The 24,308-nt window shown below is 53.3% G+C and overlaps 1 protein-coding gene across 2 annotated transcripts; it reads left to right on the forward strand.

The window, feature by feature from the left end:
- The first annotated feature begins 700 nt into the window (after window positions 1-700).
- Window positions 701-22,595, forward strand: LOC122368389. 2 transcript variants are annotated; one of them, XM_043342300.1, is made up of 5 exons: window positions 701-831; window positions 6,187-6,270; window positions 18,182-18,365; window positions 20,186-20,342; window positions 21,388-22,595. In XM_043342300.1, exons 2-5 carry the CDS (start codon window positions 6,222-6,224, stop codon window positions 21,472-21,474), a joined length of 477 nt encoding a protein of 158 aa, XP_043198235.1. In that variant the 5' UTR covers window positions 701-831; window positions 6,187-6,221; the 3' UTR covers window positions 21,475-22,595. The 2 variants fall into 2 exon arrangements, with proteins under 2 accessions (XP_043198235.1, XP_043198227.1); XM_043342292.1 differs by lacking the exons at window positions 701-831; window positions 6,187-6,270 and adding an exon at window positions 8,128-8,429.
- Window positions 22,596-24,308: the final 1,713 nt, after the last annotated feature.

Below are 24,308 nucleotides of genomic sequence, written 5' to 3' on the forward strand. Positions count from 1 at the left end.
TCGACAATGGCGGTGAATGCCGCACGCATTGGAGGGCGGTGAAGGATAATTTCGAAAAATAGGGCCAAATATCTGACGCACCATAACACCGCTTTACTTGAGAACTCAAATTGAGTAGGCGGCTAACGTAACAACCATTTCTGGCCGACCTTCCGTCCCTCCTTTTGTGATGGATAACCCAGATTTTTGCACGGGAAAGGCACCCGAACCAATGTGAAGACATGACATGTTCTGCAATAAGAGCCTTTCATTGCTTGCATCATTATTCGGAAAAAGATCCAATTTTTATGTAACAATATCCGCGCAGATGCCTGCAACACTACGACTGGTCTGCAGTTGGTATTCATCGCACGGGTACAACGCTACAGGCTTGTTGGCCGTGCGCCTTTATCTCAAACGGATACAATAGCTCGCAGACTGGGTTAACTGTTGTCATTTACACTCGTGTACCTTACACACGCTTATCAACGACACAGCACTTAGACAGTTAGGTATATTACGAGTTACAACACTGTTATCACAGGCGGATACGTTACGAGTTACGACACTTCTCCCACAGACGGTTACGACACTGCTCTCTCATTCCGATCGGCGATCGCTACTACTCTCACAAACCGGGCGGTGCCGGCAGCGATTGTAGTTACCTACTCCCGGCCACCGCCCGCAGGAGAGCGGCGCTCTGTCGTTCGTCACGGTCCAGCGCGCGGCCGCCGCGCGCTGGGCAGACTCGCGGCGCGGCTCCCCCACTCACCCCGTCTGGTGTGGCGCGCGAACAGTGTGTGTGACTGTGAGGAGCGGCCCACAGACACCAGAGGATTTTGCTAAACACAGGTGAGATGCGGACAACAAAGAGTCCTATCAAACGGCGAGCTGTCATTGACAGCGGCTCGATCACAGAAAATCGTGGGGAGTGTAAACCGTGACACCGTTATAGACGTGATGTTTGTGAAAAGGTTCACCACGAAAAAGGCGCTTCCGTGTTCATCCAAACGGTTTGTGAGAGGATAACCGTGCCCTGAGCTGATGTTTATGAGGGAGTGGGCGGGACGGGCGGACGGCTGACGATAAGCTGAATTGTAGAGTGACCCAGGCCGATGCCGCACTGTTCCGAGGAGTGGCTCGCGGTCAGGCCCACTTCCTGCCCGGTTCGTGATCCAGATCGGGGTCACGGCTCCACGCGGAGTTCTCTGGGCCTGCTGCAGTGCGGAGCAGGCCACAGGTGCAGATGATAGATGCTCCAGATGCTGGCCGATATCGCTAAACGCTCTGCAGATCAGCGATTAGCACTCATCCCAGGAGTAATCACTATTCCGCACTGATTGGAAGGCTGATAGATTGATTTATTGGTGAAAATTTTCACTGGCAAACATCTATAGGTAAGTATATATGTAGGACGTCAGACGTGTTTATAAAAAAAAAATGTTTTTGTGATGGCTATGGATGCTTGATCCTTAAATCGGTTTGGACGGGACGAAAGAGGCAGTAGAAATAAATGCCGTATCTCAGCGGGCGCTGGGCCTCGAGATCGACTCTCACCCCGTCCGGCGATTGGTGGAATGGAATTTGGAGGAGGTCCCCCTGGGTGGCATCAGAGTCGACATCGCTAATATTGTCCATTCGTGGCCCGTCAGCTATTTCTTCCGATTCCGATATAGGTAAATGGATTGTAGAAGTCAGAACATCCAGGGAGACTGACGGTCGTCGTCGGTGACGGGCCTAGCTCGCTGAGAGGACTGGAGGGGAGGCTGACGGTCGTCGTCTCCAGTCCAGGAGACTGCAGCTGAACTCTGTGTGAACTGCAGAGGAGGCTGACTGCCTCTGTTCGCGGTCGGCCGGCGCCGTGGGAGCGTTCGGCCGCAGCCCAGCTGACGTTTTGGGTACGACCTGGCCCGGTAGGAGGCCGCACCGCCGCATACTCCCGGCAGGAGAGCTGGCGCCTGGCGCAGTCACCACAGAACGTGGTAATTACCTCAGGTGTTACCTCAGCTCGGAACAGTGTGCCCAGGTTTCCCGGATTACCGCAGATCAGTTCCAACTGCTGCCCTGACATCTCCTGTCGCAGTCCCATCTGAGCCATCAGGCCCGAGCGGGGGACAGCCCTGCAGGTGGCGCTGGAGGCACCACGATACGGCTGACAGAGGACGCAGGGCACCTCCTCTGGACCTCCCTGGTCCGGTAGCAGCCAGGTCCACGAGCTGTGACCGTCCGCTCTCTTGGACTAGGAAGTAGTCTGTGGGATAATCGCCAGTTCCCACGAGGTGACCACCGCTCCCTGTCGGTTACGTGTCTCGGTGGTGCAACTCCCGGTCTGGTGGGACGGGACAGCTCGGCCGGCGCGGCGGCGGGCGCCAGTGGGCGTGCCGGTCCCCGGTGGGCTCGTGAGTGGCCCGTTCCACACCGCTGCAACCGCTCTCACGGCGCGAGAGCGGCCCGGCGAGAGACCGACGGTAGATAACGGTACCGCTCACCTGCGTGGAGCCCACTGTTCGACTGTGGCGGACCGGCCGTGCGGACATCTCACGCAGGTCGCAGACGAGCGGCGCCAGAATCCACAGCTGTGTCCATAGTACGGTATTACACCTTTATGACCGACTCTTTTTTTATTTTATTTTATTTATTTCGTCATCCTTCCAACAGGCTGATGCGCCCACTTACAGGAAAGCTCCTGCTCCTCCTCTTCCTTACCCTCCCCCCTAGGCTACGGCTAACGTGGGAGCCCTCCCCACTCCTGGTGACACAGCTGGGGACGACGCCCGCGGGACGGGCGACACCGGGAATCGAACCCAGAGCCACCCGCACCGCGGGCCGACGCCTTAACCCTATTAGTGGCAGGGGGGTTGTTTTCATCCACCCCTCAGGTTTTTCGGGAATATCTCCGAAACCGCTGAAGCTACGATGCTGAAATTTTCTGACTTTTCCTAAAACTAAATTGGGCACATTCCCTGAAAATTTCAAGTTCATAACTTTACCAGGGGCGGCTCCAGAGCACTGGGAATTGGGGGGTCCTATTCGTGAAGCGAGTCATTTGGGCGAAGATCACGATGCTGATGAATTATAACTGTATGCACCAGTTTTACGAACAGTGAATGAAAGGTATCATGTGATAACATATACAAAGTTATTGTGCATCCTCTTTTGACACGTTTTTGCTATAATAGGCGGATCCAGGCGTCCAAAAAGGGGGGTTATGTTTTACCTCCCAACATAGGTGCCCTGACACCGCCTATGCATGACCAATACAATTGTAGTCGTTCTCTCATAAGAAAATTGTAACATAACAAGACCATTACCACTTTTTTAGAAACAGTACCAACAAAAACCTTATTTACTATACTTTTTGTGTACCCCCAATCTCAATGATCTGTATCCGCCTATGATTTTTGAAAATGCATATTTTTAGGATCCATGTGAATTCCTGGTTCATTCTCTATCGATCGGCAAAAGTTGCGTTAAGATTGGTTCAGAAACCTGGCCGTGATAAACAGTCTAAAATGTATCTGCAATTTGCCCGTTTTTACCCCCTCTACCCCCCTATTGACATTTTTTAATTTTTATTTTTTAGAAATGTAGATCACGTTGAGCGAAATCGAATGCCGTTAGAATTTTGAAAATCGACCCGTTAGATCTCGAGATATCAGGGGGGGGGGGTCGTAAACAGCCCCCCCCCCCCCTGCCACTAATAGGGGTAGCCAGGAGCCTGCCACTAATAGGGTTAACCAACTGCGCCACCAGGGCCAAATTCTCCTGCTAACGGTCCTTTTAGAAGCCTTACCCGCACTTACTGTCCAATGTCCATCACATATCGTCGTCTTCTGATGGGGGGGGGGGGTGTGAGCCCCGGATCGTCCCCGATGGGATGATCCGGGAACCGGGGACCGTTCAACTTATTAATTTGTTTTAAACGGTGCTCAAGCTCATGGTCCCGTACTGCCGTTTGCTCTACCTACATGTTGCATTTAATGAGGGATGCTCGCTCGGAATATAAATATTTTGTGTGCAGGTTTGAACCCCTCTCAGCCGGACCTGGCCGTGCTGCAGTATCGTCACAACTGTCAACTTTGATATAATAGCTGCGATCTCTTGCACGGTTGGGATCCGTATAATCATGCTGTAATCGCGGTTTGTTTACCTTTGCCCATTCAGTTGCATATTGTCATTTTACCGGATGTGCACTTGGTACTGCTTCCTTCTTAGAAGTATAACCACAGCCCTTGCAAGCTGACATGACCATCTCTCTCCAGTTTTGTTGAGCACAAATGATGTAAATTTACGCTCATCTAGCGATGTAAACATAACGATTAATACGGACATGTAGCCAGCATGATATTGCTCTTATTGACCCTTGCATCAGATGCGCTAGCAACCTGTGATATCGAACGCCCTGCAACCGGCGCGGGCGGCTGAGAGGGCCATTTAACGGTGTCGGCCGGCGGAGGAGGGCGCTGGTAGAGGCCGGCTGGCCGGTCGGACCGATTACAGGCCGCCGGCCGGCCAGCACGTAAACACAGCCTTAATGACCGGCGTCTGTCGTCCGCGGCGTCCGCGCCGGCGACAGGCGCCTGCCGTGTCCCCACACAGACCGGCTGACCGATGGGGGTGGCCCACTGACCGATATGGGGGTGGCCGGCTGACCGATGGGGGTGGCCGGCTGACCGATGGGGTGGCCGGCTGACCGATGGGGTGGCCCGCTGACCGATGGGGGTGGCCCGCTGACCGATGGGGCAGTCGGCTGACCGTCCGTCAGTAGTGACTGTGACAGACGGTCGGTGCTCCCGGTACTCCATATTGAATGATGGAGAGCTCAGACTGCCCGGGGGAGGGTCAGAAGTGCTTTGTACTGATTTTATTCTTTGTTCTTTCATTAAACATAACCAGCTTGCATATTGCCAGTAAAGGTGCCTTTGCATCCCGATAAGGCTCACTTGCAGCGTGCCTCCTCTCTAAATTCTGCCTAGTCTACCAACCGAGTTACAAGCTCGTCGGCCCGCCTCCCCGGGGCCAATGGGCAGGGCTCTGGTGACCCACTCGGACACTCGGCCCGCCCTCGGCACTGACACCGTTTGCCGAAACTGGTCTCCGGGCGGCTGGTGACGCCTGTTTTTAGCACCAGCCGTAGTAGCTGAGGGATGGGCGCGGAGGCGGCTCTGTTTGGTGATATAGACGCTGTTTGTCCGCCGCCCCGCGCTAACGGAACCCGTGCTCCGCCGAGCAGCGCCACTGCTCTGTATATCCATGTTTTTCACGGCCTGTTTCACGATGTGATGACGCGACATGCCCCGGAGGAGTCATTATCTGGTTCTATCGCGGCTCTCGGCCAAACACAGTACAGCGCTCTGCGCTGACGCCCGTGCACCACCGATCGTGACCGTCGGCCCCGGACGGACAATGGTCCGTGTCAGTCTTCTGCGCGAACGGCCGGAATAAAAACGGCTCACGGCAGCTGGGAAGTGTCCAACTGCATCCCGGGACGACCGTGGCACTTATAAATGCCAATGAGAACTGAGCATGTCGCAAATTTAGTTTTATTTAATCGTTTTAGCAATAAAGACTGCGGTTTACAACATTTTTGTCACAAACAGTTGAAATTTTTATCGCGCAGCATCCACTTCATTGGAGTGTCAGAACTCAGACATATACCTAATAAGTTCAATAATTGTCGAGAAGTGTAGTCTCCGTCAATTATTGACAGTCTGAGAATGACAAGAACCAGAAAATGCGATTCGATTTCGAGAAAGCACGACGTGTACTGTCACGCTTTGCGTGAGTATTTCTATTTTCGAGAGCCGCGTAAAGGTGCTGTTGCGGTTACTTGGAGACGGCAGCCGTGCGGGTGTCTGCATCGCAACTGCACGAAAAACAATCGGTGGCGGCCGAAAGGACGCAACACATTACTTCTGGTTAGGCCGATCATGAATGCACCTGTTTTCACTGAAGCATGAAATAAAGATCAGGAAAAACGAACACGACAGCCGGGACTGAAAGCTGCTAAAATCGTACATCAGACAAAGCCGCGAAATTAAAACGACGACTGGTTGCATGTGGTAAAATGTAAATGCAATAGCATGTCGGTCGTTCACCACTGCATTACCAATTCCTGGTGACAGGTCAATGTCACTTTGGATTGTTGCACATTGCTAGTCAGTTGCACCAGCACTGGCGTCACCGACCTTTCTCTTTGCGTTCCAGGCTCGCAGTTGTCGTGTTTCGAGGCAGCGAGCGAGATGAGAGTTATCGCCCAGATCCCGCACATGCACATCTACCAGAACCCAGGTAAGTCCCAGTAGGAGCGTCAGTCGGTGCTGTCGACCGTCCCGTCCCATTCCGTCCCTACCTAGTTCGTCCCATACCAGCCCACGAAAATCAGCCCTATTCCACTCCAGACGGTGCCGTCCCGTCCTATCTTGTCCCAACACATCACAGTATCACACGCCATAATCCCATTCCCTCCTATGTCCCGTCCGGTCACATCTCGTACCATACCATCCCGTCTCACCCTAACTCGTCCCGTCGCGTTCCGCCCCGCATCGTTCCGTCTCGACGCCATCCGTTCGCGGTCCCATCTCGTTCAGCCTGGCTGAGCTCATGACTATCCCAGCTCCCAGCCGTGAGACCGACCGGCGGACAGCTCACCTGAGATCCGGGCCCCGCGGCGGCACACAAGGTGACTTTGGCGCCGGGAGGAGGGGATGTTTCATTGCCGCTCGTTCGGCTGCTAAAACGGCCTGGCCACACAACCGATCGTTACAGGTGCGCCCGGTGCAGCGTGCCTTCGTGCAGAGAGCTGGCTCCCCAAGGCGATGAGGCTCACGGACATGGTTATCAGGGGACAGATGACGTGTACAGCGAGTAACGCCGGCTAAAGGACAACTTCTCCAATATAAAATGCTCGAAATCTCCATGCATGCATGACCTAAACCAATGATGGTAATTAAGCTCCTCTGCCTTTCCCTTCTAAAGTTATAATCCTCGACTACTGGACCGTGGGCGGATCAGTAGCCCGTCACCGGGCAGCGTTCCAGTGACGCCGGCAGTGACGGGGGCGGACGGCGGTGATATTGCAGGGCTGCCAGCGGCCCGTGCCTCCCGCCATGCAGTCACAAAGGTCACCGCGCGGCAGGGAGAGGGGTGCCGCGCTGCGTGGGGCGGCCGGTTAAATATACACTGAGACGGTGCGTGGGGCAGGCCTGGACGGAAAACGGCGTCATCCAGCTAATGGGCTGGACTCTGACTCGGCTAGATATACGAGACGCGGTCGTAGATACAGTTCACGATCGCCTGATATATACAGAGCGCCAGCGGTGCGCTTCATCCCCGGAGTGACGGGGATCACAGCTAAACGGTACCGATATTTCAGCTAAGCTGCTGGGAAATTGATGGAAATGACTAATGTGCTTCCGTTTATCAATGTAGGTCCTAATTTCCTGGCTTTCGATCCATCCCTCCCACAATGCCAACTTATCCATTTTCTCTACCGGTGAGAACATAAATGTATCGAGCTCTGAATCACGGGCAATGTATCAGGCCGGAAGCTCCGTAAATACCACTTCCACAATGCCATGAGATTGGGATTGCCCGAGGCCGTTTCCCGGAAAGTTTTGCAGTTTTGTATTGCTGCACACCTACTCGAAGGCACTTCAGTTGACGTTGATATCTCAAGAATTTGTGCGTTTCGGTGTTCAAGGCAGGATATAGCTATCGCCCGTCATCCGGCTCCGATAAGTTTGCGTGTTCCGCCCGCCCTCCTATCAAGCGAAGACCGTGACTGGGGTCGGGGGAGGGGCAGCCTTAGCACGTGACTTATCTGGCTAAAACCATGGCTAATTCGAGATACCAATGAACATTGAAAAGCCATAAGCGGTGGAGCGTAGTCACACGACTACAAGACAGTGACGTGGAGAGAGAGTAAATGACGATTTTTGACCTCGGGTCACATTTCATTCAGCCCTCAGGGCACTAACTCATCCCATGGGTGTGACCTGGATGGGGGGGGGGGGCTCGGTCGGCCGGTGGTGTTGTTGGGAAATCACGCCATACCACGGCATTATCAGCAGATTGGCATTGTCAGCGGACGCGATACACCGCTCGTCTGATAGAGCTCGACGACGACGTGGCGCCGGAGCTCGGGGCGGCAGTTCCGACCGTGAGGGCTGACGGACCCCCGTGCAGGTGACGGTACGCGAGGTGCGAGTCCTCCGTGGGAGAGTGCAGAGCGCCGGCTGCCGAGAGGCGTCTGATGAATTAGAGCAGCTGTTTGTGCGAAAGACTCGTGAAGTTTCTGAGTTAAACGCACGGGACTGAGCGTTGAGACGAACTGTGTCAGTGTCAGTCAGCCATGTCGCTCCCAACAATACCGGATATGGACGAGACCTTTGATAGAGCAGAGCTTCCTAGCCCTGAAGTAAAACAGCTGCATGACAGTCTGATACAAGGTAAGCGCCGCATTGTTCAGATATGTTTAATTGCTAAAGATACAAATCCAGGTAGTTATGAAAATGTAATTCACTTCACGCAACGTTTACGCCTCCATGGCTGTTTCGATGCACCTTTGAAGTCATTTAAATGGTAGAGTCGATTTAAGTCTCCTCACGAAAGATGCCAATCAACAATGGCGTATCAACACCTTGTTACCCCTCCCCTCCCCATCCGTCAATTACCGCACTGCGACGCCACGCGTCCCTAGGGATCAGCGCACCTGACGTCAGTTATATAGAGCCACAATGGGCCCATGTGTTTATTGTCGCTGGCGTCAGAACGAATGGGGGCGGATGTTCGCTGCCATGGCCGGTGTGATGTTTCGTATACAGATATCCATCTCGACGCCTCCCCGCGGCGGTGGAAAAATGACCGTTTATAACGCGACATTAACAGGAGGCGAGATTTGTGGTGTTTAATTGGAGGCACCTGTGGAGAGAAATATAGGCTGGCTCGATGACAGCCCACCTACTGGCTTCGATCACCTTTGTGAGGGTGAGATGTCAGCGTCATCACCAGACGACAGGGACCTATCGAACGGGTGTCAGGGCCGGGATGGGTCGCACAGTCAGCTCGCTAATCAAAAGGACACAGGTGATCTGGTGTTGGTTCATGACACCCTACTGGGCTAATAATAATAAAGAAACGTATATGGCTAGCGAAATGAACCGACGCGTGAAAGAGTTTATGAGACAAATACATGATGCAGATTGCAGAACCATTGTTAATTACCTGAGTCAAGGACGGAAGTTACCGTGAGACCGGAGCTGGCGACAGGTAGGCAACTGCACAGTGAACATTGCGCTGCACATTGCATTGCATGATATACTCGTATCATGCATATTGCATAGAACATTCTGCACACAGCACAACATTTACTGAGTTTAAGGAACGAAAGAATGAACGTCTTTTTTCTAAAATCCGCCGCGATATCTCCTAAGTCCTAGGCATTTTTAGTTTCACTATTTTGTCTTTTCGTGCCCCGTGGATTAAACAGGATAGTCAGTTAACGACCGATACATGATGAAAATAGCCAATTTATTAATTGGGCTTCAGTTCCATCAATGACAACATAAGCCATCTATGCCTGCTTTGCAAAGGAAACAAAAAAACGCACAGCTCCCAAGCAAAGTTTTTTTTTTTTAATTTGGCAAGGATGTTCATGCGCTTGAGTCAAACAAATTCCATGCTTCATTGCTTGGCGATTTAGCCAATCTGTATAAAACATTCAGCGCACAGTTAATTAAAATTTCAGCCAGGCGTCACTGGGTACGATTTCAAACAATCTATAAATGTTAGGCTAAGTTTTAAGCCATGATGGCGCGCAATGAGTCCCGGTTCGTTTCCCCTGACCAGCTCGGTAGCAGCAGGCCGATTCGGCTGTTCCCCCAGTGATTGGCTGACCAGCTGGGCGCCATTAGAACGGGCCGGCCTCTGTTTACATATACGGCAGTGGGAGCTGCGTCCGCTGACGGGTCGTGAAAGGCGTCTTATTTCACCGGTTACAGCGGGCTAGCCACCGCACGGCTCCTAGAGCGCGGCCTTAAATCTTCCGCCGTGGCTTGCATAATGATCTCAGGCCGTGGGCCGGACCAGTGCGGCGGGTAGCCGGTGGTCGCCGGTGGCTGACAGTAAACAGAACTGGCGGCCACTCCAGGCCGGCCCGGGCCCAGCGACAATCGGCCGCTCGGCGACCGGTGACCGCATCCAACGGAGCTGTAACCGCCGAGCCATGGACCCACCGACCGAGCTGTAATAGCGAGCTGCAACCACAGGTAAACCCAACAGAGCCATAACTAGCGAGCTGCAACCCAACAGAGCTGTAACTGAAGTCGAGCTGCAGCCGCCAACTGCCCGGAAGCGTAACCAACCAACCATGAGCCGACCAAAAGAGCTGTAACCGAGTGAGCTGTAACCGTGGGATGACCGCATCGAACGGAGCTGTAACCATCAAATACTGACCAGCGGGCTGCAACATTGAGGCGTGCAACCATGAGACTCGACTACTTGTAACCGACTGAGCTGCTGAACCTGGCTGCGACGGCCCAATCGGAACGAGCGAGCACATCTGTCCGGAGATCAATCAATTGATCAGCAGAGCTGAGATTTCCCACCGGCCTTCTTTCCGAATTCCAAATGCCTAGAGATCCGATCCACAGAAAGGCATTACAGGACCGCGTTACATTATATGCTATTAAGACGGATTTGCGTAAAACTACAAATACTTACTTAATTTCTTTTTTTTCACATTTGTTCAATGTGGCTGATAAGTAGAAAACGAATGCGACGGCTTTAAATTTAAATGCCGCAGTATCGAGACTGATTGATGTTTGACATACCGTAAGGTGGGGCTATTTGAGACAGTGGGGCTATTTGAGACAGTATTTAAAATTGCTATAAAATAAAAACCACTTATAATTTATGCTTAATTTTTTGCTCAGGCGATTTACTGCTCGATTCCACACCTCCCTGAGCAAAAATATCACACAAAAATCAAACGATCTTCATTTTATGGCGATTTTCAATACTGTCTCAAATAGCCCCACTGTCTCAAATAGCCCCACTTTACGGTATTCGTAAGATCTGACTGATGACGCCACATCTTTGGTTTTGAGGTATTTGGTTTTGAGTCCACTATAACCCATGGCCCCATGCAAACAGATACAACACATTTAACTACATACATAAGATGTAAGCGCATTAAGAGGCGGCGCCAGATAGACGTTTTGCCCGTCTCCGTCTCCGACGTTTCGCCCCCGTCGTTCTATCGGCCCCACTCGAGGGCGACTCGTCTGTTTTTGTGAGTGAACAGCCGCCGTCGCCTCAGCGGGGGCCGTGGAGCTCGGAGTAGGTAGGTTACCGTAGATCCAAATTGTAGGAGGTGGCACTATAAGCATTGCGATGCTTCCTTTTGTTTCCCATATTATGCTCCTGCATGCCATATTGCAGGGCAGGCCCAGTGACACTTGAATACCTGCATTTGTATCTTTTTTTGCTGCAGTTCCTAATTAATTTATTGCTCGCTCGTTAACTGGTTCTATAATACTTATATCATCTGTGTTAGCTGACATTATTAACAAAAGTATGTGAGGGGCTCCAGGATTAAACGTTAATGATGAATCAAATTTTATTGAACAAAATGAAACATAAATATTTAATATAAAATAATATTATGGACTGGACAGATCCATTTGCTTGGAATACCGTCATCTTTTACACTTCTTCCATGTCTCGTCACTCGAAGCGCGGCGCACTCAGTTCGATCTTTTATTCCTGAAAAGCAAATTCCTGAAATTCCTGAAATTCCTGAAATTCCTTTACTCTGGACGCATCGACTCGTCTTTTTTATTAGTCTCGTATGCACTACATGTACCAAGTCGTCCGACACGGAACGTCCAGTTGTTTAATGTGCCGTTTGCTCGAGTCTCGACGGTAAAGACAGGAACTTTTACAAGGCTGGCGGCCCAGGCAAATGATTTTATCGCCAGGAATCCTCGGGTGGATTTCATGTCGGATACCTTTGTCTCTTTTAAATCATTCGTCGTGGCCCACTGCAGGAACATACCTTTTAGATCCGTGTCTTAGATATTTTAAAGTTTATTTGTACTTTTTCTATTCTTATTGTTTTTTCTTTTCATTTAATTTTTTTTTTTTACTGTGTACTTTTATATTATATCATATTATATTTCTAAGTGTCATCTATTTGCGAATCAGTGAGTGCGTGTCTTCGGGTTAGTGTTTACCTTGTGTGTGTATTTTATGATGTGGTATGACTTCGCCTGTTAATGGGCCATGAGCCTGTTGGCGATTTATTTGAATAAATAAAAAAAATAAAAAAATAAATATCAAATATTGGGAAAATAAATATTGTAGTTACGTATGTACATGCTTTACAATCACACTGCTGAGCAGCCAGCAGGTGAACGATGCAGCAAAAAAAGTGGAGCCGGCGCATCCGCGACTGTAACCGGATGAATTTAAACATATTCCGACTACGACCAATGGCTGTAAGCAGGTCGGTCAGTTGTAAACGATAAAAACCAGCCCAAATGGCGGCGATCTTCAATAAGGACATAAAGGGCAATTCGGCTGAAAATATAGTTTGTGATGTGGTGATGTGGTGCACCACGAAAGCACATGTACTTTCGCAAATGTTAGGTTTTAGCCGACTACATAGTTAGTGACAGTACTAAGTAAGACGTCTTTACATTTAATTCTGCTATATCAAAAGCGGCATGCTTTTACAAAAAAAGAGTTCCAGAAGAAGGCTTGCAGCAGGTCTTAGGAAGCCGCAAACAACTGTGGCGTGTTTACTTGAATCAGTCGCCAACCACGAGCAATGTCTGTGTCAGCGCTGAGAGAGCTCAGCCGACAGTCTGCCTGGAGATTATGTGATGTCAAGATAGGCGAGCACAATAAGAGCTTCGGTGACGGCTGAGGCAGGTCCGGCGTCTGTGCTGCAACCTAGAGAGACATTGCTGAGACAGCACAGAGCGAGCAGGGCAGTATCATGAACACCGGCTGACGCCGCCAGTAGCTCATCCGCAGGGCGTCAATTTGCATCGGGAGATGTTTGACTTATCTACGGCGATGCCTGTTGGATGTATCCTGCACCGTCGGCGGATATCGCCTGACCAGTGGTTTGTGTGAGGACCGGTTCTCGCTCAGGTGCTGCTATTAATGCGGAGAGATGACACTCAACCCGATGGAAATGAGCCGGCCGATTGTTATTCACGGCAGGTGCTGGCTCACCTCCGGGACCGGATCAGGTGCCACTCCTGTCACGGGATTGAAGTGACTCTGAGCTGACGGCTGTATCGGACGGCAGAGCCGACACGACTCGATCGGACAGCCCGACACGACTCGATCGGGAAAACCGACACGACTCGGTAGGGCAGCCCGACACGGCTCGATAGGACGACCCGATACGACTCGATCGGACAGCCCGGCACGACTCGATAGAACGACCTGACACGACTCGATAGGACAGTCCGACACAACCCGATCAGGTGCCCAAACACAGCCGATCGGGAGACCGACACGACCCGATCGGCAGACCAAACACAGCCCAATCGGGCGCCCAAACACAGCCCGATCCAGAGACCCGACGAGGCTCGATCGGACGACCTGAAGATCGGATGGCCCGATCGGTAGGTTGCGGCGAGACCAGAAAAGGCCATCTGCCAGTAGATACTCGGCAGTAGGCACTTACTGACGTGTAGCGTGCAGGTGCCGATCAATGGAAGCGTGTGCTTAGAAGGAGGCTTTACCCTCCATTGCGTCGCTGCTAGACAGTGCAGCACGGATTGCGTGCCTTCACTCGGCGGAAATAAGTCGCCTCTGCACAGAACGTGAGCTGATCAGCTCGGCCATTTCGCCGTAAACACTCTAATTGTAATACGGCGGCTTTGCGTGCGGAACGTGGCGGGCGCCGTCCATCCTGTAGGTTCAATCGTATTTCCCCGGTAAGTTGTTATTGAAAGCCTACAGACACGGGCGCGCACCTGTAATACAGCGATATGCCGATTTAGGCAGTCGGCTACGAGCTCAAACACCTGGCGAGTTGCGTCGAGCGATACAGATTGACGTGTGTACCTATCACTGCCAAATCTCTGCTGTGCGAATCCGTGATACTTATAGCCCTTCAGCTCGCGACATGGTCAGTGCATTTAATATACCGATTTAGGCATTTGCAGAATCCATGGGTCGTTATTAGCACTCAGCTACCAAAGTGGCGACGGACTGACCTATACGCAGAAGAAACGGAAAGCGCAAGAAGCGTCCTACATACTACTTGGACTTCAACCAGAAGTTGACGTAAGCTCAGAAGTAATATAATGGCTGACTGCTCTGAACACTTGCCATAAATAGAGGCAGTGTCACCGAAAAGGGCTGCAGTACCGCACCGGAAGTACCGGCGGTACAGCGATAGAAGTGGCGGCGCAGCACCTGCCGGATGTAGAGGCGGCGCGGCCGGAAGTAGCGCTCGCCGGAAGTCAGTGCCGGCGCGCCAGTCTGTGTTTTGCCGGCGTGTTTTCACTTTCTATGAGACAATGGCCGGCGGCGGGGTGCGCGGGAGTCGACTGAGCGAGCTTTCACTGAGTGCGACCCATTGGGTATGTACTGAATCCCTCCCCTCCATGGGGCACCAGCCCGGCCGCCGGCTGTAATTATACTGGAGAGAAGCTACCTGCCAGGGTCTGAATTATATCGTATGGCAGCAGTTAGCGCCGGAGTGGCCAGAAGGCATAAAACCGTCGGCAATCAGATTATCCCGATAACGGCGAGAGTGACAGGAATAAGACGGGCGAAAGAGTGGCCTGTGGAGAGAGAAAGAGAGAGAGAGAGAGAGAGAGAGAGAGAGAGAGAGAGAGAGGGTGAGAGAGAGAGATCCCAGTCTCTGATTTGGAACAACAGACCTGCTATTCACCCAATACATCGCGTATGGCTTTTGGCCCAATAGCTGAGACGGTATATGGCCCACTATTCCCATTACGCGCCAAGCCAACTGCCGGCACATGCGCTGCTCTAATCGACAGCGAACTGCAGTCCTGACCCATTTGTCGGTACGTCAAATCCAGTGTCGACAGTGCATCAGTCTGTACCGGTCTGCCTGTTCATATCCGGCTTGTCGGAGTGACTCGCTATCCAACATTCAGCTTCCTGTCTTCTGTCTTGTTTCATAAGACGGCCAATATATACCTACCTCCCAGACTTAGCTCGCCAGCGACATCCAGTGCTCTGGTCAGCACATCCTCAGTCTGTGTTCCGGTCAAACTGTTTCCCCGTCCGTCTCCGCCGCTCTTCGTCAGTGTCACACGGCTCTCGGCGTCTCCTCCACACGACTCGTCCCGTCACCGTCACCGTCGCCGTCCGGTCGCCATTATTACGCCGTGGGGTGGGCGGCGCCGACCGCGGCCAGCCGGCTCCTAGTGGCCGCGTCGCGCCGCCGCTCGCCCCAGTCGCGCACCGGTGGCCGACAGGAGAGGTGTGTCTCGGAGCCTCTCTGTGCCCTCTCTCCCTCCCTCTGTCCCCCTCTGTCTCGGCTGGTCCGTTCCACCTGACTGAACAGCGGCAGCAGCAGCAGCAGCGGTGAAGGCGGCCAAGCAAGGTGAGCGCGCCCGCCGCGGTGGACTGAGTTTATTATTTCGTACTGTGGGTTGGAGGAAAAATAGCTGTGGGACTTCAAAGAACTCCCATACTACCCTGGATGGATCAATTCTGCAAAAAAAAAGAGCAAAAATGTTTCATTCGAAAATTGTGTCCACGAAGGATGTTAAACGGTTACGGTTGATTATTATTTTACAGTAGCTCGGAAAATGCTGAAACTAAGACAAAGTAGGTAACGTAAACGTGGATACCTATATTTTAGATGCCATTGCTCTGTCAATCATCATAGGACGAAACGGGGCGAGGTAAGTATGCGGATAAACGGCTTTCCATAAACGGTTGCCGATACGTAAGTCGTTATAACTTGTGCTCAAAGTTTCTCGCAAAAGTAACTCATAAAGCAATTGTTTTGTTTTCCAAAACATCAATGACTTGCCCCTCAAAGCCATGATATTGTTAATATCTATATTTTCATCGACGCAATACATTTGTATTGTGGATATTTTTAGTTTTGATATGAAACGAATGATATCATGAATCGACATAAATAACCATCTGGTAATTTGTGAGTTTTATTCACCTAAAATCACCAATGTCGAAACGTTTAATAACTTGGTGACTTTAGGTAAATAAAGCTCATAAATTACCAGATGGTTATTTTACAAGATATATTGCGCTCGCTCGCTCCGCGCTCCGCGGCCAAGGCCGTCGCGTTGGCTATAAAATGATTGAGCGTAAAATTTTGAATCGATTAGAGGTTGAACCGAGTTGATCGGACGTCTAGACTCTAGAAGCTTAGACCCATTTGCGAAAAACTCGCTGAACTTGCCAAGGTATTTGAAACTTGCCCTAGTAATTATGCTGCTAAATAAATATGAATGAATGAATGAATGAATTAATACTTGTCGTATGCCCGGTTACTTGCTAATTTCAAAAATCACCGAGTCATCAAACGTTTCGGCATGCACTGTTTAAAAAAGTGACCACATGGAGCTCTCGGGTTTGCGGTTATAACAATTAGTCTACTCATCCAGCATGACACGTATCATCTAATAACCCCACTGACGTGCTTTATCATCCTCGAAAACAGAAACAACCATTTACCAGAGCGTTACTCTGCTGCGGTCTGTTAGCGCTGCCCTCGACTGGCTGGAGGGTAGTGTGGGCGGGCCCACTGTGCTGCGGCCCAGGACAATTAGAGTGTCGTTAGGCTCTGGCTCGGAAGGAGGTGATGTCATAGTTTATACGGCTGCAGTTGAGTCAGAGACTGTCATGACGGCCGCGCCGGAGAGCAGCGGGCGGCGCTGCGGCGGCGGGGCTCTGATGAATGGACTGGCGACGACAGCAGCGCTCGGCCGGCACCGACGGCCGACCTGACCGGCGGCGAGGATGACACGAATACTGGTGGAAGGACGGCCCGGGCATAGGTGGCTGAACGGGTGTGGGGTGGAGACAAGGCATCAGGCGTTATGACTTTGCAAGGTCGTATACGTGCATACGGCGAGGAGACTGAGGAGCCGCATCAGGATGCCCCTGGCTCTCGGCCTTATGAATCAGTTCGCCACAAATGGCCCGAAGGACGATAGGCCTGCACAAGTCGTTGCTCATGCCGAGCCTTTGATAATTCAGACGAGCGGAATCTACATATTAATATGAGACCTGAATATTGAACGCAGCATTCGCTACGTGGGCTGGAGCACTGCATCACTAATATTCAATCACTTGGCAATATTTACAATGCAGATGACAAGTATTGTACACAAGTCAGTAGGGTGTCATTCGCTTCTATCGCCACCGATAGCGAGTGTTTTACGTTCGTCATATGCAGACGTCGCCTGTCAGTGTGTTCTGGGGTGGACAATGGCCGTCACGGGGCGGCGGACTGACATATAGCTGCCAGCGCTGCCTGTCAGCGGGTCGGACGTCAGATCGCTACGGACGGACAGCGGCGGCGGCTCTGACCGATCCTCCTGCCGAGGAGAGAAAGAATCACGGACGGGGAGGCAGCGTAAAGCTTCCTGTCTTTCTACAGTAGCTGAGCGTTACATATAGGTACCGGAACGAAAAGCGACATGCCAAATGTCAATCAACGAATGCCCACTATATCCGGCACCGGTTATTGGGACTGCAGCCTTTCGGAGTGACTTGACCGTCCAGTAGGCAGTTGGTCGCTAAGAGAATAACCCCATATGTTGATCGGGAGCTCCATATTAATGACAGGATGTTCTCTTTCAGGAACCGCCAGGTGTTATTCCGGCGGATCAGATAATGCCCTGGTAACTGCCAGAACACCCATTGTTTGTGCCGGATCACGGAATCGTATCGCTGTGGCCTGCACACCCCTAACTTGATCTCGGCATCACCTGTGGGCATCTGAACAGTCTATAATTCTGCCCACGCCAGCCGCCGGCCGTCTATTCCCTGCAACCGAAACCAACCGGATCCCCGTATCTTTGGTTTGAACCCATCAGACCTTTCATAGTCGGCACCTGACATTCATCCCTCTCTGTCAGTCAAATTGCTGACCACCTTTACCCGGCACCCTTACCTCTGTGCCAATCACACCGATATACTGAACCCCAACCTCTCTGTCCGGCAGATCTGTCGACAGTGCTACCGGAGCCGGACTACTCGGACTCGGAGGAGGAGGTGCGCCCTGTCGCCGGGAGCCCCATGACCTCAGACAGCGCGCTCGCCACCCGCCGGCCGTCCGCCGGACCCCACTGCAGCATGGCCGGACCGCAGCAGCAGCTGCACAGGGAGCTCGCCTTCAACCAGAAAATGTGAGTAGCAGCGATAGTGTGGATGAAGTCTTGACATCCAATGACGGAGAAATCATTATCGACTACAACTTGAACGGTACCTACTTTGGCACCACATCCGACGGTAAACGGGCCGTCCTCAGTCCTCCCGGACCGTCCTCACTCCTCTCCACGGCAATTGACCTCGGTCTGCGTCCTCTCTCCCCCGGCGTCTGCAATAGTCGTGTCAGCGGCCTGCCAATGACGCGATCTGCGCTCTGATCCGTCCCGTGCCATCCCGGCGGCCTCTCTGATGTGAAGAGCGCCCACCCATGCATCACACAGGCAGGGCCGACTGACGGACCTGAGCGGCACGGTGCCCAACTGTCACCACCGTCATCGCGTGGGAGGTGCATCCAGTACATGCATGCATATTGCAATGCATAGGGATGTTCCACGTAGTTGAAACATGCAACGAGTGAGCTGCATCAATTATAAGTCAGGATGGGCCGTGCGTCATTTGCTTTGTCTGCTTATGTTTTATGGGTCTCGAAAACTCCATCCTTTCAATATTCCCAATCATACCGGTACGACTGACGTCCTGCCCTGCACCGCGCAATAGCCGTACCACTGCCGCACTAATGTCGTACCGCCTTTCCACCGGCTGCCGCGCCGGCCCGTGCTCGATATGGGCCGGCGATCCAGCTGACCTAACCTAGCAGATCGGGATCAGCTTCCTAACCAAACACCGTCAGCAGCGAACCTCCACGAGCAGCGTCAACACACACGGCTGGAGGCGGCCGCGCGCGCCCGCACGGCTCTGTTTATTTCGGTGGGCCAGGCCGGTGGCCGGCAGCAGCCGACCTTTGCGGGGTCAGCACCACCCGTCTGGTCGGGGCCAAAGGTCGCCCAAGGTCGTGGCCGTCCGGTGCGGCCGTGTGGCCTAGATCGTGCAGTGACCGTCGTGCTCGGCGCGGCCCTGGTCGGGGCAGAGGTCCACGGTTCGGCCGCGGACCGCTGCCGCTGCCTCGACCCCCACCAGCCCCGCTAAACACATCCGGTGTGGCCCGGTGGGTCGCGAGGGTCGGATCTGGACCGGAACGGGCCCACCCACCGGCCGGCCCGCGTCACGGAGATGCCACAAACACAGCACGGCCGTCACGGTCAGCGGCACTGGCCGGCGCCGGCCGGGCGAGACCGACCCTTCCGAGCCGGCGCCGGACGCGCAGGACCGGCCCCGCTCTGCACCCACACAGGGGTCACCAGAGAGGGCACCCAGCCGTGACGGACAGCAGCCTCTTACGACCGACCGTGTGACGCAAAAGCTGAGTCTGGGACTGGACTGCCTCTGTCACGGGAAGCTGCGACGTAACGGGCTGAGGCCTCGGTCGAGACCCCGATGTAGGACTCAAACAAACACAGTCCGTCGACCCTGCCGGGGTGCGGACCCAGTTCCACGGATATGACCCGCCGAGTGACGTCGGCCAGGTCTCGTGGTTTCTCGGTGCCTACTGCTTGAGTCATTACCAGAACTGGTGATTCCCATTTCTTGGATACTCAGCTCCGGGCCTGTCTCGGTTTTCCCGCATCGATGGCCACTGACCAGTGCCCAACACCAGATGTTCTCGTCGAAAGTGCAGCTTTGCGACAACTCCACGAAAAGCCAGTGACCAAATTTAAGCTACTAAACACTGCAGAACCTGCTTGGCGTGACCCATGAGTCGTAACCAGTCGCCCGTAAAAGTCTGCCACTGCGGTAAAAACCTGTCTGGCCACCCCACTGACCTCTGTGACCGCGTCTATTCGCAGCGCTAAGAGCCTGTCCGGCCACCCCTCTGACCTCTGACTGCATCTATTCACAGCGGTAAGAACCTGCTGGGTCAGAAGACGGAGCTGCAGAAGGCGATGGAGCGTCACCGCGACCAGCAGCAGCGCCGGCAGCAGCAGACAAGTCGGCACAACAACCGCAGCAGCTTTGAGATGGTCATGGAGCAGCGTCTGTCGCGCGCTGAGCCCAGGGTGAGCGCCAGAGACGAGCGAGGCTACAGCGAGTCTGCCTTCCATCTCCCATCCACACAACATAGCTTCCCTGACCGCAGCGTGTCTGCCTGATGTTCTCATGTCCACCTACCGTATATCTACCAGCACATAAAGTGCCCAGTCCACGGCACGGCCGAACGATATGTTTCCGGGATGTGCACACATTTAGTGCACTGTCATTAAGACTATTAGTCATAATGTGCACGTTCGCGTGCGCCGCGCTCATAAACATAACGCTAAAGTGGCCGTCACACTGCGTCACGACCGGGTCTACTGCGCCATTTCCGAGTCACCCTCGCCACTCCTTGACGCCGTGCTGTAAAGCCAGTCACGTGACTTCATCAGGAGCACTGCCAAACTTCGCGGGGGTGCAGCGTAACGCTGATTTCGGCGCGAGCACTGGCCTGGCGTCCCCGGGAGACCGGCGGGTCCCGGCGGCCCCGCTCTGTCTCCCTGTGTCCGAGCTCAGACGCGGCGCAGGCTCTGTCGGCCGGCTGACACGGCGCACGTATGCCCGGCGCGGCGCGTGTTTGTTGACGCCATCCGCCCGCCGTGACGGTCGCCCGTGACGCGCCGTGACGGTGTGCCGGGCCGCGTCCGTCACCGCCGGTCACGGGGAGCGGTCCCCGGCGACCCTTCAGAGAAGGCCCGCCCCGCCCCGGCGACAGCCGAGTCGGTCAGGAGCCGGCCGCTCCCCAGGGACTGTTAAAGGCTCCAGGGCGCTGCAGAGAGGTCACGACACGCACACAACACAGGGTGTGCAGTGTTTACTGATCAGATTGGCCAGAGGGTAAACGACCCAGCTGCAGCGGCTGGTCATTGGGGACTGTGTAATTTGTGTGACTAGCATGAACAGTTTACAGCAGAGATGTGCGATTCTGGTGTGGCTTCGCTCAGCTAGGCGGCACGGACATCTATGTCGTTGGCTGCAAGCCGATAAGCACTTGCCGTCTTTAAACCAGCAGCTGGCGGCTGTGAGCACCGACCTTCCGACTGACGCCCTTTACCCTGTCTCTGTTCACAGGCCGCGCCGGCTGCCTCATCCGAGAGCACACCCGAGTTCCTCCAGGTGCACGCGCGCATGAGGTCAAAGCTGAACGCCTCCTCGTGAGGGAGCGGCTGCAGCTGAAGGAACGCTCCGGTCGAGTTGCCGCTGCGCTGTGTTCTGGTGTGGAATCCGCTGGACGGAGGGAGGGCAGAGCGACCCGGCCGGACCAGTCGAGCCCGCGGGAGAGAGGGCAGCGCTGTAGTGCAGTCGCAAAGTAGGCTGTAGCGATCTGCGCCCGTCGTGATCCCGGCCGACGGGTCAGTTCGGCCCGGACCGGCTTCTGTAACAGTTGTCGTCTCGTCAGTATTTTAAGCGGCGCGGTATTGTCGAAGTGTTCACTGAGTGACGGGTCCGGCTGGTATCCGGGAGGCGATGCCTGAGCACCGGAACGTCTGTAGCAGACCGACGTCTTGAAGCGACGGAGCGACGTCTATGACCGACCAAGTCTGCGAGGGATGGACTGACGCCTGTGAGGGACCGATGTCTGTAGTGGACCAACGTCTGGGAGGGCCTGACCGACGTCCAAGAGGGACGGACCGTGGCGTTAGACCAACGTCCGACAGGGACGACGCGACGTCTGGAAGGGACGGACCGACGTCCAAGAGGGACGGACCGACGTCTGAGTGACGAACTAACGTCTAAGAGGGCGGATCCAGGTGTACGAGGAATGAATCAACGCCTGCAATCAACGGACCGACGCGCTTGTAACGTCTTACGGCGTACGGACTGACGTCTTAAAACAACGGGGTGGTGTCTGGGAGACGGCCCGAACCACAACAGCACGACCGACGTTCTAAATCGGCCAACGTGTGAGAGGGATAGGGCGACGCCTGAGAGAGCTAGGCGTCTGAGAGGGATAGAAAGACGCCTGAGAGAGTTAGGCGTCAGAGAGGGATAGAAAGGCGCCTGAGAGGATTAGGCGTCTGATAGAGATAGAACAATGCCTCTAAGGGATAGAGTGACGCCTGAGCCGGATAGAGTAGCGTCTGAGATGGACCGACGTCTGGGGCGACGACCAACGAAGGAGGGGATGATAGTCGCCTTACAAAGTACATTTACGTGTAGCTGAGCCGTGAGACGTAGCCAGCATCGCATTATACCTGCTCTTGTTATATTGTGCTGACATGTGTACAAATGTTCTGTCAATAAGCCGCCTTTTGTAAATATACACCGATGGAAAGATCTCCTGATTTGTGACTCGGTAGCATAAACATACGTTATGTATCGAGACAAACAGAGAAATGTTTGTTTTAGACTGATATACTATGAAGCAGGGCTGCGGAGTCGGAGTCGGAGTCGGAGTTGGAGTCGGTCGGAGTCGACAGTTCTGACAGGAGTCGGAGTCGGAGTCGGAGTCGATTTTGGAAACCGGAGCCGGAGTCGGAGTCGGAGTCACCGAAAAATCCATCAACTCCGCAGACCTGGCAGGGCTGCGGAGTCGGGAGTCGGAGTTGGAGTCGGTCGGAGTCGATAGTTCTGCCCGGAGTCGGAGTTGGTTTTTTGAAGCCGGAGTCGGAGTCGGAGTCACTGAAAATCCATCGACTCCGCAGCACTGCTATGAAGCCCAAAGACCAGGCATAAACACAGCTGATTCTGGTTGCAAAAGGTTAAGCATCTATCCAAGCCAGATAATATCCTATACATAGGAAATATGAGTAGGTATTAAGAGAAAATAAATGCAGTCAGTCTGAGCACATATAGGACTAACACAATCGAGCAACGTTCATATTTCACAGCATTACAATACCACTGACCGATTATCGCCTCACACAAAGGCTCAAGGGGGACATTGCGGCACATTCCTCTGTGACGTAAGGGTGTATGTATCGGCTACCCGAGCTGGGTATCGGTGCAGCTGTCATTCATGTGAAGGGCCGAGATGCTGACCAGTGACAGGTGACCTGCACCCATATAAGAAGGTGCTGAGGAGGGTCACTATAATGACGACAGCAGCTGACGTGGATATAAATGCATTCCAACCGATAGTAGACAGTTGTCTTGTTTGATGCCTCGTAGGTACACTCGGGGGCAGATTGATGTTCTACAACTCTTTATCCACCGGGTTCCTATGGCTCAGCATTGGTAGCAGCCGCCTGGTACCGGTAGACTGTGCCGCTTCACTTACTTGTCAAGCGGCACAGCCTACCCACCCGTATGACACCGGTCTGGGTCGGTGGCTGGAAGGTGATGTGGGCCGCCTGTGACGTCAGCGCAGCGGTGAGGGCCGAGCCCGGAGGCATGGCTCGGGTCGGTGCGGCGCGGCGGCTGGCGAGGGCTGGGGAGTGAGGTGGGGTGGAAGCACGGGCCATCGCGCAGCTGAGCGAGTGTAGTTAACTTTCGCGTCTCAAGGCGCCAATTATTCTACCTAACAATTGTGCTAAAGCAGTTGTTAAAATGTCCTATCCCCAAGACAGCGCCTAGCATCATACTTGCAATGCACGTTACGACACACTTAACCCGCGCCCCACTGGGGTCTGTGTATAACACGCCCTACTGGGGGGGGGGGGCTATTCATAGCCCCCCCTCCTAACTCCGAAACTACTGGGCCGATCGTCAAAATTCAAACGGCGTCTGATAGCCCCGGAAAAACTGTCGAGCGAAACCTAATTTCATTGACCTCGAGGTCACCGATGACGTCACAGGTCAGGTCAAAGTAAAAATTATTAGCATTTTGGCTTGTTCACATTTTGGGCTCTGGCCACCGTCTTACAAGTCAGATCAGGCTCATTTTTGGATACCACACTCGTGAACAGATGCTCTAGATACCTTGAGGGTACCAAACTCGTACTTTGATTTTCAGGTCAGGGTCAGGTCATCACAGGTCACGAAAATATTATATCATGCGTCGGTCACGTGACACATGTTTTATGGTCCATTTAGGCCAAACATTTCGAATT

The sequence above is a fragment of the Amphibalanus amphitrite genome, unplaced genomic scaffold (assembly GCF_019059575.1).
Source record: "Amphibalanus amphitrite isolate SeventyFive unplaced genomic scaffold, NRLGWU_Aamphi_draft 000032F_arrow, whole genome shotgun sequence".
Classification (NCBI taxonomy): Eukaryota; Metazoa; Arthropoda; class Thecostraca; order Balanomorpha; family Balanidae; genus Amphibalanus; species Amphibalanus amphitrite.